The 14,871-nt window shown below is 40.4% G+C and overlaps 1 protein-coding gene across 13 annotated transcripts in view; it reads right to left on the reverse strand.

Annotated features, from left to right (window-relative positions):
* Window positions 1-14,871, reverse strand: part of GRIP1 (glutamate receptor interacting protein 1) — a 660,770-nt gene that overhangs the window by 165,161 nt on the left and 480,738 nt on the right. For 11 of the 13 annotated variants that reach the window (XM_038549951.1, XM_038549944.1, XM_038549942.1 and 8 more), the window contains one exon: window positions 14,330-14,410. The exons of 1 other annotated variant lie outside the window; for it this stretch is intronic. Coding sequence is in view for 9 of the 12 variants with exons in the window: in XM_038549944.1 (XP_038405872.1) it covers window positions 14,330-14,410 (81 nt within the window). In the remaining 3 variants the exon portion in view is untranslated. Of the gene's footprint in view, window positions 1-5,678; window positions 5,766-14,329; window positions 14,411-14,871 lie in introns of all 13 variants that reach the window. One more of the 13 variants, XM_038549952.1, reaches the window with a different exon arrangement.

Consider the following 14,871-nt stretch of genomic DNA (forward strand, 5'->3'; position numbering starts at 1 on the left):
CTGATATTTCACTAATGAGCCATGTTTCAGTGATCATCTCTGTAGATATGGATTTGCTGACACATTTTATTCCCAGTCCTGCCCATTTTCAACCACACCCCACCTGTCCACTCATGGCTGACTGCAGGGACTCTTAGTTCCCACTTTTCAACAGCGAGGCATCAGAGTTGGGAGAGATATCTTCCTATCCCCAGAGCCACCTTCCTCCGATGCTAATATAATGCTCTATTTCAAAGGCAGCGAGTGATGATGAGAGTGGTTGTTTTTTGGGGGGCTACCGACATTTTTCTCAGAGCATTTCTTTATAGGATTGGGATGATTCTCAAAAACTACCACATCTTCTTAGTAGGCAACTACGGTTACGTATTTGTGCTCAAGGATGAGGACTGCTGTAGGAAATATTCCCCGAAATGGCGGGGAAAGTGGCTATATTTCTAAACATTTTGATTGAGCTACCAATGTGTCTTCTAAGAAATTTATATTCCTACCAACAATATATGCTTCTATTTTCCTGTATCCTTGATGGCACTGGAGATAATTTAAATATTTGCCATCTCATTTTTTTGCAAATTCCTAATATTTTCTTCCCTTTATTTCTTGCTCCTGAGAGCAAAGGGTGAATTCTTGCCACCATAGTTACTGCACCTTCACGTGGGCTTCTAGAAAGAATAATTCTTGGATATGCTTTATTAGAATATGGACAATTTTTTCACTTGAGAACTATTAGAGATGTAAAGGACAACTAGAAGGATTTTTCCAAGCTCTCCAGGCCAGAACAAGAGCATGGAGTAGAAGCCTACTGCTGGTAGAAGCTGGGATAATGTTACTGTTAGCATGATGAAATGCTGAGCTACTCAATTCCAATGATGCACATCTCCAGCGGTGTCTAAGAATGATCTTAAACTAGAAAAGAGAGAATTTTACATTAATGTATGAGAAAAAACATGCCAAAGGTAGGTAAAGTGATATTAAAATACTGTTTTGGCTGTTTTAAATGTATTTTATGCAGCTTTCTAGAGTCAGATAAATTACTCCCCGCCCCACACCACCCCGGCATTAAAAGAATGTACAGATGTGATCATAAAATGAAGATGAAAATGAAAGATATGCCAAAGGAATAGGAATGAGTAAGCATCTTAATTTCTACCATGAAGGGCTCTGGAAATCACAGATCTCTAGGATTAAGGGCATGTCCTGGCAAAATTTTAGAAAGGATTATTACACCACTGAAGAATAAGGCATACAAATCAACATTATATATAAAAACAACATAATGTAAATACATACTTGAGTCTTTCAGTGGGCTTTGAGAAAGATCTCTCATGATAACCTGTGGACAGAGTACTCCGAACTCAAAGCCTGTGGTTTTAGAGCTCACTGAGGATGATAACCAAAGTCTGCGAATGAGGATCAACATGAGGAGGGTCAAGGTTCCTGGTGGGGTACTTCCGAGCTCTGTCCTTGGTACTGCTTATGCCCCAAATTCTTAACACTCTTAGATGTTTGTCAAATTCGTGGTTAATTCGCTACTAAGAAGAGTGGTAAATGGGGATCCCTGGGTGGCTCAGAGGTTTAGCGCCTGCCTTTGGCCCAGGGCGTGGTCCTGGAGACCGGGGATCGAGTCCCACATCAGGCTCCCTGCATGGAGCCAGCTTCTCCCTCTGCCTATGTCTCTGCCTCTCTCTCTGTGTCTCTCATGAATAAATAAATAAAATCTTAAAAAAAAGAAGAATGGTAAATATACGTGATGAGCAGGAATAGAGACTATTTCCACCATGTTGCAAAGATGAGCCAAATCATTTGAGAGCTGAGTATGTAGCTGAAAGACGAGGAGCTCCGGATTAAGGGGATGCTAAACTCAAATACCGGCTTTGTCGTTGCGTAAACTTGGGCAAGTCCCTTAAGCCTCCATAAGCCTTAATTTCTTCCTCCGTAAAATTGAGATAATTAACTATCCCTTTTGAATAAATAAGACTGGTACATGATAGATGCCCCACAATTATTAGTACCCTTCCCTCTTCTCAGATTTTACTCGCTGAATACAGAAGTAAATGTGAGGACAACTGAACGAAGGCCCAGCATTATCCAGAGAGCTGCTGCTCAAGGGAGAAAGACTGACTCTTAGGGATAATTCATGAAAACAACACCCACTGAGTGCCAGCTCAGGATAAACAAACCTCACTATTTCATTTAAAAATACGATTGTAATCTGCATTAATCCCATAGAGCATCCAGATCAGGGAAAGAGATGGTTTTCTCACACTGTGTTCTCTTCAGTGAGAGGAGCTCTTCCCTTTTGGCTGCCACAGGGTAAATGGCATTAACAAACTCGAGAAAGACTACCTGGGTGTGGAGAGCATGTCGCAGAACAAGGTGGAAGGAACGGACCTGCTTTACCTGGTTAAACAACTACAACCATGACAACAGCTCAGGGAAGAGATGATCGGGGCATGAAAGGACTTGAAAAATGTACTTTGGGGAAGTTCAGGAGAATTAGAAGAGCCAGTAGGTACAAGTATAAGGTTAGGAAACTTTAGGCCATTGGCATGAAGAATAGTGCCTAACAAGTAGTGATATAAAAAATAAGTGGTGGCTAAGTAAGGTAGTAAATTTCCTGTCTCTAAAAATATTGAAGCAGAAGTTGGATGTGGAGTTTCCTATATTGGAAGAGGAAACAGAAAAACAGAAGGAAAGAAAGAAAGAAAGAAAGAAAGAAAGAAAGAAAGAAAGAAAGAAAGAAAGAAAGAAAAAGAAAGAAAGAGAAAGAAAGGAAGAAGGAAAGAAGAAAGAGAAAGGTGTGTGTGCATGTGTGCACATGAAAGTGTGTTAGGTTTAAATGTTTTTTGGAGGAAAAGCAGTAAGAATATTATGAGTTGTACACATTCCACCTCATTATTTGATGTGTGTGTGTTTTTAATATTTTATTTATTCACGAGAGACACACAGAGGGGCAGAGACACAGGCAGAGGGAGAAGTAGGCTCCTTGCGGGGAGCCCGATGTGGGACTCGATCCCAGGACCCTGGGGATCACGACCTGAGCCAAAGGCAAGCGCTCAAATACTGAGCCACCCAGGTACCCGATCCATCTGCCCCCATTTCTTTATTTTGTAATGCTGGATGTACAACAGTGATCAGATCCTTTAACACAACCAACATGACCTTCCCTGAGCTACGAACCCTGTGAGGGGGAAAAGAAATACTGTCTTGAATTTAAGCGACTCTAACCACAAATTAGAGATAAGTCTAGATTCCAGAAAAATAATTGCAGAGCATCTTGAGACAGCATGAGGTAACCTGACAAAAAAAAAAAAGGCTCAATAAAAACACATAATATTCTGGGTGTTCATAGAAAGACATGATCATGGAAGTGAGAAATTGGAGGAGAGCTCCCAGGGGAAATGATGGAAGGTAAGGCGGCAATGTGGGCTATCAGCATTAGGTGGGTAAGTTTATTTTAACCTTTTTTTTTTTTTTTTGATTTGAAGAGGTAGGGTGTGCAAGAGCAGAGAGGATCCTATTTACTTAGAGAGCCCCAGGGCTGCATGCGAATCCTTGCAAATTGCCCGAGGCAATCCACTCTCCCAGCCTTTGGAATGATACCTCTCTACTAGCGTAAACCATTCCCTTCACCACCTTACTCTCTGTGATGATCTCACCTCTTTTTCCACTAAGTAGTCAGAAGACACACACACACACACACACACACACACACACACACACACTCTCAGCAGGAAATCTACCACCCTCCTTCCCATCGTGCCCTTGGACTCTGTTTGCCTTGCCTTTTGCTGATAGGCCCACTGAATGCTAGGTGGTCTCCCTCTAGCTGCTTCAAAGACTTTGGGTTTGCTTTTATCCCCTCTCCCTCTTCCCATCCCACTGGAATCAACCCTATTAGTACACAAGCACAGTTACCTCTCCCATATTTTGTTAAAAAAAAAAAAAAAAAAAAAGAGTTCCTCTCTCCCAGGATACCATGTCCTCTCCAGCTACTGTCCCATTTTTCTATTTCTCTTGATAGTTTATCTGAGAGGTTGAAAAAACTGCCTACCTTCTCTGTCTCTGTTTACCTTCTCTGTCTTCTCTGTCCTATTCTTACCTCAACCCACTCAAATCAGGCTTTTGCTCATACCCTGTTATTGGAACCAGTCACTTATAACTTCCTAGACCATCTGATGGTCAATTCTCAGGCCTCATCTTGTTCATCTTATCATCAATATTTGATGCAATTTGTTTCTCCCTCCTCAGTGACATGTGGGTCTTAGCTTGGATTCCATTCTCCTGGTTCTCCTTCAACTGCCTCTATTTCTTCACTACTGACCTCTGAAGCCTGGTGTGCTCCAACCTCAGGCCTCAGACCCCACCCTTAATCTACACCGCCTAAATGATCTCACCCATCGCCACGGGTGTACATATGGCTGATGCCTCCAAAATTTTTATCTCCAAGGGCCTCTCCTTTGAGTTCCCTATGCACCCTTCTGCCAATCTAGGTCTTTCTCGGTGGCTCTCTATCTCGATAAATGGCACCTCTGTTCATCCAGTGAAGAGCAAAGGCCTTGGACTCCTTCTAGATTTTTCTTTTCTTCTCCCATTCCACATCTCACTTTTCATTAGGTTCTGGGGAGTCTTTCTTCAAAATTTGACCACTTTTCACGACCTGCACCTTCATCATCTTTGCCTGACCCACCATCATTTCTTGTCTGAAATACTGCAATGGCAACTGATCTTCCTGTTTCCACCTTTGTGTCCTTCAAGTCTATTTTCCATATAGAAACCAGAGAGATTTTAAAAAGAATTGTAGGGATCCCTGGGTGGCGCAGTGGTTTAGCGCCTGCCTTTGGCCCAGGGCGCGATCCTGGAGACCCGGGATCGAATCCCACATCGGGCTCCCGGTGCATGGAGCCTGCTTCTCCCTCTGCCTGTGTCTCTGCCTCTCTCTCTCTCTCTCTCTGTATGACTATCATAAATAAATAAAAATTAAAAAAAAATATTAAAAAGAATTGTATCATACCTCAACTGTTCAACCCCGGCAGTAGCTTTGGGTCATACTCAGATTAAGTTCCAAACTCTTACCCTTACCTTGGCTACAAGCTCTACAGAACCCATCATTGTTTCTCTCTCTCTCCAACCACATCTATCTATCTATCTATCTATCTATCTATCTATCTATCTATCTATCTATCTTCCTTCCTTCCTTCCTTCCTTCCTTCCCTCCCTCCCTCCTTCCTTCCCTTCTTTCCTTCCTTCCTTGGTTTTATTTTTAAGCACTCTTGACACTTTTAAGTAATCTCTACAATGTGGGGCTTGAACCTACAACTCCGAGATCAAGAGTTGCATTCTCTACTGACCGAGCCAGCTAGGCATACCCTGACCTCATTTCTTACCATTCTCAGTCTTACTTCTCCCTTTCTGGCCATGCCGATTTTCTCTGTTTCTTTAACAAGGCAAATTTGTTCTGACCTCAGGGCCTTTGCACTTGCTATTCTTTTGGTCTACACTCTACTTCTTCCAGAGCATTATGTGGTTCACCCTCATCTTAGGATCCCTCAAATGTTAATTCCTCCCAGAGCCCATCCTTGACTTTCCTTGCAAACCAAGAGCCCATGTCCTTCTGTACCCACTACTTTCTACCCCATATACTAGTTTATTCCATTTTATTGTACTTAGCACAGTCTGACCTTATGTTAGGCGCTTGTTGAATGTATGTCTCTTCCACTAGTGGGCCAACTCCAGGAAGACAGAGGCTTGTAGGATATTCCTAGTACCTGGGATAGTAAAAGGCACATAGTAGGTGCCCAATAAGTTGTTGAATGATTAAATGTTGAATGACTGCATAAGGGTCAGTTTCGATAAAAACTCAGAATAAAAAAAAAAAAGAGAGATCATGTTAATTATAATGGATTTAGGGAGCAAATAAAAGCCTGGCTGGAGAAAAAATAAAAGCAATGCAGCCAAGAATGCAAGGGTAAAAGACATGGGATCGATGTGCAAACTGTTTACATTCTATGCAGAAAACGGGAAAGAACCAGAGGTGCAATCAAACTCCTAAAGAGAAAAAGAGATTTGGCAGGCTCTATAAAGTATTATGAAGCAGAAATCCTGTAACACCAGTTAAACATGTAATTCAGTAATACACTTTAGGAACGTGTAAGAATGTTTAATTTTAAAAGAATATAAAAATGTGTGCATATACATATATTATATATATATGGAGAGAGAGTGAGCACATTGCCTGGGGTCAGTCTTTACTCATTTAATCCGATAATGGGGGGATATACATGAACTGATTTTAGAAACGTCTTTGAAAGGTTAAATGCTCTGCCACAGAACAAAGGGATTGATTTATTCAGTGTTATCTTTAAGCTCTGTATTCTTCCAAAGTTTTAAAAGGGAAACATGAAGTATAGAGCTATAGTGTTACCAGTTTAAGAACAAGTATTTACAAGCCCACTTGGCCAATTTTAATCTTTTCCCTTGAATTGGAAGCCCTGAAAATCACAACTGTATAGAAGAAATTACAGCACAGCCTGAAGCACCACCAGTTTTCCTCCCAGGTTCTCTTAGGTCTTTGTTACTTAGAGAGATAATGGTACGATCGCCATGACTTCGGCCTTCACTCACTGACCCACCCCAGTGAAGGGCGCCAGTTGGTTGTAACTGAGATGGATACCTTACATTTTCTGGATACTTCTGAGCAGAGGTTCAGTTGGCCTGTAGAAGCCAAGTCTTTACATGTCTTACTCATTAAAGATCGCCTCCACCGCCTTCTTGTTTTATGCACTGCTCAGGATTTTAGTTGAACTTGATTTTTATCTAGGGTTTGCCTAAGCTCCACTATTTTCTAGGCTCTGTGACCATGGGCAAGATATTTTAGCTCCCCAAACTTGAGTTTGCTCATCTATTAGAGAAGAAGGAAAAAAACTTACTTCCTGAAGGAATTGTGAGGAAAAAAAAAATCAGTATTTATTAACATGGTTAGTCCAATACTTGAAGCGTAGCATGAAATGAATGGCAATTCGTATTTTTATAATTACCTATAGTTTCTCTCACTTTTTCTTTCTAGATTAGGTTACTCTTATGATCAATGCATTCTTGTCTATCCCTGAGCTCTGGATTAATATTGTTCAACCTCCTGTTTCTCTTCTGGTATTTCTTCTTATTTTATAGAAAAAGTCCTAAATGCCTTCTACTCCCATTCAAATGACCCATTTTTGCACTGTGAATCTACACCAACTTATCAACAAACAAAGTACACAGCTTTGGGGTTCTTGACGTGCTTTCTTCTGAGAAGAATCTCATTCCAGGCTGGTGCTTCCTGAAATATGGGAGTACATAACCACTAGTGGATGTATTTGAGAGGACACATAGCCTTTACAAAAATTTTAGAGTTAGAGATTTTAAAAATTTATGTCAGAGAATATAAATAGTATACCAAAGCCAGATAACAAAGGCTTGGGTAAAGCTAAGAAAAAGGGGGATCAATAGAAATGTATTGAAATCCACATTAATTATAGTATGAATAGAACACAGATACATAACCAACATTATGAGGATGACATGTGATTGACAGATCTGGGAAGCTAATTCCAAGCCATGTCGTAAGAGAATATCGACGGGCCTAACTCTCTGTTCTACAGTAAATTGTGTAAGAAGGTTCTTCACTTTCCCTAGCGCCAGTCAATCAATACAACTTTCACCCAGCCTAATTCTCTAAAGTCACTTGATTTAAAAACCCTGATTGAAGATCTCCCTCACTTGGAAACTGGGAGAATTAATTTCTCTTCAGTGCAAAAGTAGTAGAGGGAAAGGGCTTTCTCCTTATAGCTGTTGTGCACATATCCTCGAGCCTCCTTGTAAAATGATCTTCAGACTCTGGGAGGCTGTGCTGGCCACCACAGTCACTCTGTCTGATTACTATGTGTATCTAGAGCATGACGTTGACCAAATGCCACCAATCCTGTAAGCACAGGGGGGCTTGGGGAATATCAAGGCACAGCACTAATTCACTACAAATAATTTCCCCCCTAAATTGCATGCTCGGAGAGTTATGGTTTAAAAATTGTTTGCTGCATATGTACCACTTTATTATATTTCACCCACGTTTACCGAGGGGTGAGAGAAGTTCAAACATAATAGACTGTCATTTTTCCGAATCGCTAATGAAAGCGGCAGCACTGAACACACAAATCAAGCTGGCTCTCGTTTTGCCCGGTGTTATTTGAGAGCTCGGTACGTACAAGCAGCCACGCAGCAAAGTGGATCAGTGCTCCAGGGGAAATCTTTAATGTGTACCTGCCATAATAAGTAATAAGTTGTGCTTTGCATCAGTCTATTTATAGACTCTGGCTATTTTCCCATATATATATATTTTTAGCCTTTTATTTCCTATAGCAGAACACCTGGATGACTCATTCTCATCTTGTCAACTTTATTGTTAAATTCTGTCCCGACTTGCAGGGTTTTGCAGGGTTCTAGGACTGCACAGACATTTTCTGCTCACACGGAAACAGATAAGGCTGGAGGGAGACCTCTGGCCTTTAAAATTCCCTAGCTTCTAGCTGACTTATATTTATTTCACTCATTAGTCTTGGGCAGCAGATGATTTCCTTGGAAATGTCACACTCGGGGCGGCCTCAAGGCTCAGGTGAACAGCTGCTGTGCAGCATTTCACCAGTCAGAGAATATACGGTAAACAGAGACTGTGAATACTTGTTTTGTAGCCAAGTACTTTAGCCCTAAGGGGACAGACTCTGCACAGAGCAAACCTGCGGCTCGTCCATCCCCCAAGCAAGGCCTGAGGACCTACCGTTTGCCTGGCACTCCTCTGTGCTCTGTACACACGTGCCTGAACAAGACATAGGCTGTGACTGCCCTCCAGTAGCTTACCTTGGAGGGAATGACAAAGAAAAAAACCAATAAATTGATCACTCTATAGAGCGATAGATCTAGAACTTGATCACTCTATAGAGTGATAGATCTAGTTAGTACTTGATCACTCTATAGAGTGATAGATCTAGTTAGTACTTGATCACACTATAGAGTGATAGATCTAGTACTCTGGACGAAACAAATAGGTAGAGGTGTGGACAGACTCTCAGACATCTGTGCAGCTCCCAATAGTCTCGATCTATCATCTTAGAAATTTATCACTAAAGATCCTTTATCGTTTTGCTAATTTCTTAAATATTCAATAATTAGAAAGCTGGTAAACACTGCTGTTTTGTGTTCTTTTCTTTTTAAGATTTTATTTATTTATTTGACAGAGAAAGAGAGAGAGGGAGAGGGAAAAGCAGACTCCCCATGGAGCAAGGAGCCCGATGAGAGGCTTGATCCCGGGACCCTGAGATCACGACCTGAGCTGAAGCCAGATGCTTAACCGACTGAACCCCCCAGGTGCCCCTGTTTTGTGTTCTTAATGCTGACTGTGAGGGGCTCTGGTAGGGCACATCGTGGACCTTAGTCCTCTTGTCCTGACCTTGGCCCGCTGCATGCGTTTGAGGTTGCAGGGACAGCCTGACTGAGTAGCAGAGGTGCTCGTCTTTTGCTATTGTCCTGTATGGGCCACTCTCTCCCTCACAGCAGAGTTTGCTGCAGTATCTTTGAGCAGCATTTGTGTACCATCATTCCTTTTTTTTTTTATTTGACTTTTTATCTTTGAAAGAATTTGAAAATTATAAGAGTTGCAGGACCACTATGAACCACTCCTTCACACACACACACACACACACACACACACACACATCAAATTTTCTTTTCTAAGTCATTTATGCATACAATGGAAATGTACTGGTCCTTTACCTTTTTTTTAAACCCCAGCTTTATTGAGATGTAGTTGTCAAGACTGTAAGATTCTTTAAGGGAACAATGTGATGATTTGATAAACGTAGACGTTGGGCAGCACCTTCCTTTGTACGACATTTCCTCCGTGCTCAAGTCGGCTGGTTTTAGGTTTCCACCTGTGAGACTTGACCATTTTTGGGGGGAACTCAATGGTGGAACCAAACAGAAGAAAGGAGAACCAGCCCCAAACCAGAGCACATGCCCTTCATACATCCGAACAATGTTACAGCTATAAAATCCTAGTGTAAATGTCACACTATATGTGCTGTAATAATGGAAACTTTGACCAATGAAGCGTCAAATTGTGTGCTAACAAAGACGGGAAGGATGCTGGACAGAGAAGGCAAAGCCTTCAAAGTTCCCGTCCTTTCTTCCATAATTCAAGGTCACCAGCTTCTCTGTGGTGCCAAGGGCCCTGTAGTATTTTCCAGACTGATTTTTTCAGTAGGTGTTGAGTCTCCCTGGATGTATTCTAAACGGCCTGGGTGAATACATCTTGGGCTAATAGCCATGTCAGACTCGGCTCCATAGTTTTACTCCCCCAGCAAATAGACCAAATGTGAGAAGCAATAATAACTGATATACACTTCATTCCATTATGGCCAAACTGAGAAGTGTCATTTTTTATATTCTGGGAAGAAAAAAAATCCCATGCAAACTTCTGTAGCTCATTTTGGCTCCAGAGTTAAGATAATTTTCCTGGGGCATAAAAGTTCGGAAATACTATTGATGTGAATGCTTGATATCTTCTTGCCTTTGTGAATTGCCCAGAAATCTTTGTCAAGACTAGCATAGTCAAAGAAAGCTATCCAACCTGGAAAGAAGAAGCATGTCAAATAAATAATACCCTAGCTCCAGGCCCTGAGGTCTATAGTAGTATCCTATCTTTTCCCTTCATTGATATTAGACAGACATAAGTGAATGCTTCATATCTAAGTTGGTAAAGCCACAGATTATTGCAAAATGTGTTAAACTAAGAGTCAGTACAGATTTCCTCTAATAATTTGGACAAACCCTTCGAGTGGTCAAGATTTCAGCTCACCAATAATCTGTCAAATAAATGGGAACAGATAAAGAGATTCTTTTTAATAAACATAGATGTATGGCAGGATCTGTTAGTTCAAAATGTACTTGGAAATCACCTCTTCCTCTTTGATTAAAAAAATGGGCAGAAATGAGATTGAAAATGTGACACCTTAATATATTTTTTAACAGACTTAATAGGCCTTTAATCTAAATTTAAACTTCAGTGTCATAGAGACACTCGTGTTATTTTTTTTTCTACTATCATCATTATTAAAATTTTACAAAACTTTATGAAAGGCTAAAAAAAATCTTTTTTCCTGCACATTTAGCGTTGTAAGAGACATGATTAAAATGACAAATTTCCAAATAGCATGAATTATGCATTTCCCCTTTATCAAAAGCAAATGTATTTTGCTCCTAAGAGATGTTTAATTCATTCCCTTTGTTGAAAAGAGAAAGGGAGGAGGATGAAAGGACTTAGAGTTGGAATTGCCACTTAATAAAAGACACATATTTGACTTGTGAGTATAAAATAATTGCTGCAGCAATTGTGAGTTTAGACAGAGGTAGTGGGTCTTGGTGTGAATGAAAAGCAAATTTTATTTCTGTTAAACATTCAAGGTTACCTCTTTGGGACAGAATTATTACAAGTTGCTCTTTCTCATGCCATGAAAATAGGGGAGCCCATGTTAAGAAATCTTGCCTATGTATATGTGTATAGATATTTATACCAGGAAGCGTCAGGTCTACATTTGTATAATAAGTTTCAAAGAACTAAAAAAACTTGGATAGAGAAGTTTAATATGCCTTCCACTACCCTACACCTTTCCTCCACTACACTCTCACCCTTTCCATCAGAGAAAGTGCTAACACGAAGGATCATATTCAGTCATCATCCTTGGGTTGTTGAGAATGGAGTATGGGGGTAGATGTGAGGAAAACCAGAGCTCCCTTAAGGTTCCAGCTTCCTTGTGTTTGCTTATAGTATCTGGGGCAACCAAATGGCCATAGGGCTGCATCTGCCCTGAGAGCTCCCTCCCGCTGAGAAGATCCAGGGTTTGTTAGATTAGCCAAGAAAGACCTGATTAGGCCTTCTTTCAATTCCTTGCTGCCTTTTTCTCTAGATATAACTTTCCTTGCTACCAAGGTGGTAAAACACCTTTGAGGAAAGTAAGATTGGGGAGTCAGCACAGAAGGAAGGAAGGAACAGAGGCTGTAAACTTGCATTTTGCTCTTCTGGCTCTATGTGACCCAATGGAGTTCAACAGGAGAACATTTCAGGACTTTTCAGCTAACATTTTGGCAATTAACAAAGAGCGTGCATTTTCCTAGGTTCTTCCTCTGTGCATTTCTTTCTCATGGACTTCATTAAGACTAAAGGTAGTAAACATAGTAGGTAACTGGTTAAGACTCATGGATACTGGGTTAGATCTCTCCTTAAGCGACTTCTTGGCCATAGATCAAGGGAGGACTCCTCTCCTTTTTCTTTTGTTTTGTTTTGTTTTGTTTTGTTTTTTGTCAGAACAAAAATTAATAGGTACTTTTAAATAAGACAGTAAAGTCAAGTAACTAAAAGTTCACAGATCCATGTGTTAGAAGTCAGTCAGGAAGCAGTTTCTAAGAAGTTCCTTAATTTTCTCCTTATGATAATAGTATTTAATGATCAGCTATTAACCATTTTGGTATCTCAGCCCTCTGGCTGGTGAAGTCTTTTTTTCTTGGACTGTTCTAAATAAGAGAATTCTCAAGACCCACAACCCTTCTGGCTGCTACCTCATTGGAGATGAACAAAAAAAGGTGTTTGTCCATGTTTAAACCCTAAGAAAATAACCCAGGAAGCCTTAAAAAAAAAAAAAAGGTTTGTGATTCTAATTAAAATGATCTAAGGAGGACCAAAGGAAAAAGCTCTGTAAAGAAGAATCACCGTGTGTCATGAACTAAAGATTATGATGAACGACTTCTGTATACATAGCATGTAACTTACAAAATGACTTAATGACTTTGGGGGAAAGTTTGGCCCTCAAACATGTGTTATAACTTAGTAACCATGAAAGGAAAACATGATCATAGACAGTGCTTTTGTTCAATATCACATGAAGTGGTAAGGACACTAGGAAGTCTCTTCACTCTTCCCAACAGAGGAGTAGTGCCTACTAGCTAATGCAGAGAAGCCAAGAAGGGAGTGATGGGGAACTGGCATCCTTGAACTTCAAACTTTGGGCACTTCTTTACTGCTGACAAAGAGAAAGTGGAGAACACAGCCCATAGCTGACTACAGTAGTTTTTCTAAATGTGACCAGAATTCAGTACGATGTTTTATAGGATGGAATGGAAGAAATCTTGGCACTGGGTGATGCCATCTAATTATAGAATTCAAATTACTTTAGAATCTTCAAAGCACACAAACCAGGATGTATAACACGTTCATAATACGCCTCTTTATAAGCCACGTACTTTCATAATGAACCCAAGCCTTCAGAATAAGAATAAAAATAGCCACATGTCATTCTTATCAAAGTAAATAATAATCATGAGCAGGGGTGCTCAGAAACTGGATTCAAATTGAGCTCTTATTCAAATGGAAAAAAAATTCCCTTGTCACTGATGGACTTTGCCAAACAATTCGATTTCACGTTGGAAACACTGCTTTATTTCTCCTGAATTGTTAAACTACTATGCTCTAAAATCCCATAGCTAAAGTTTAGCTGTACTCAATTTACTTGTATAAAACATATAAAGATGTTAGTTTTGATAAATGTCCAAATGTATTAATGGTTTTCACCCTTCGCTTAAGTACTGTTGCTTCCATGAGAGGTTTTCCATGACTTAATTAGTTCACACCAAGCTTGAGTAGCATTTTGAATTTTTTTCCTCCTTCAGAACTTTTGTGTCATTCTCAAAATATTGAAGTTTTGGAGCAAAGGCATTCTTTTTGTCCAAAATGTTGTGTTGAAAAAAACAGGTATCACTTATCGTATTATGAGAATCCCAATCACAGCTTCCTAAGGAGACAAAGCCCCAGAATTTTACAAGAGTTGCCCAGTGCAAGTAAATCCAGGTTCAAAGAGCTAAGAAGAAAGGAGCAATTTGTTATTCAGCAAATATATGTCTGCCTCAGCAATTTCGAACCCCTTTGTCCTGCCTTGTATGGCTCAGTAAAGAAATAGATGCTGCTGTGAAAGTCACCCCCTGGAAACAGAGAAGAGAGTCAGTAAATGAGTGAGAGCTGCCATAACTTCAAGTCATTTTTACAAAGGATTTGCACATAAGATGAATTCTCACAAGTTGGCAAGCTTTCCCAAAGTCTAGCGTTTATGAACATCCTTCGAACGAGTCGTGTAGAGTGTGGTCTACACCCTATGAAATAGCATTGATTTTTATTACCAAGGTGGAACTATTCAGGATCAGCAAATAACAGGGTTCAAAAGTAAAACAGCTGAAAAATCCAACAGTCTGGTCTAACCTGGGATGCTCTGTCTCCTCACAGCCAACGCTCCATCAGGCGGCTTTGTCTGGCTGGCGGATTTAGTGTAGGGGCTCTCATCTGCAAAGGTACAATGAAGCGTTTGGTTAATTTCCATCCAGTTTCTAACGCAGTGAAGATCTTTTAATGGATTGCAATCCTTCTGCCAGAGAGAGAGGTGATATGGGATGGGATGGGAGAAAGAGTTGGGAGATCTGAGTCTTAACTTTGACTTAGCCATGGGATGAGTCATTGCAAATGCTCTGAACACTCGTTTTCTCACCTACAAAAGAGGGAGATACTTTCTCATCTACCTCTTAGGATTGTCAGGATCAAGCTATCGTGTACATGAAGGCATAAAATGATAAGAACTATGCAAATACAGCATACAAAATTATTTGCCTGTCACCTACATTCATTGATCAATAAGCATCGGTGAACGTCAGTAAGAGGAAGACAAAGAAGGAATAAAATGGCTCAGTGGGCACTATGGACAATCAGAAGACCAAAGGAAATGAAAAGAAATATTATATTTCAGATGA

This window comes from Canis lupus, chromosome 10 (assembly GCF_011100685.1).
Source record: "Canis lupus familiaris isolate Mischka breed German Shepherd chromosome 10, alternate assembly UU_Cfam_GSD_1.0, whole genome shotgun sequence".
Lineage (NCBI taxonomy): Eukaryota > Metazoa > Chordata > Mammalia > Carnivora > Canidae > Canis > Canis lupus.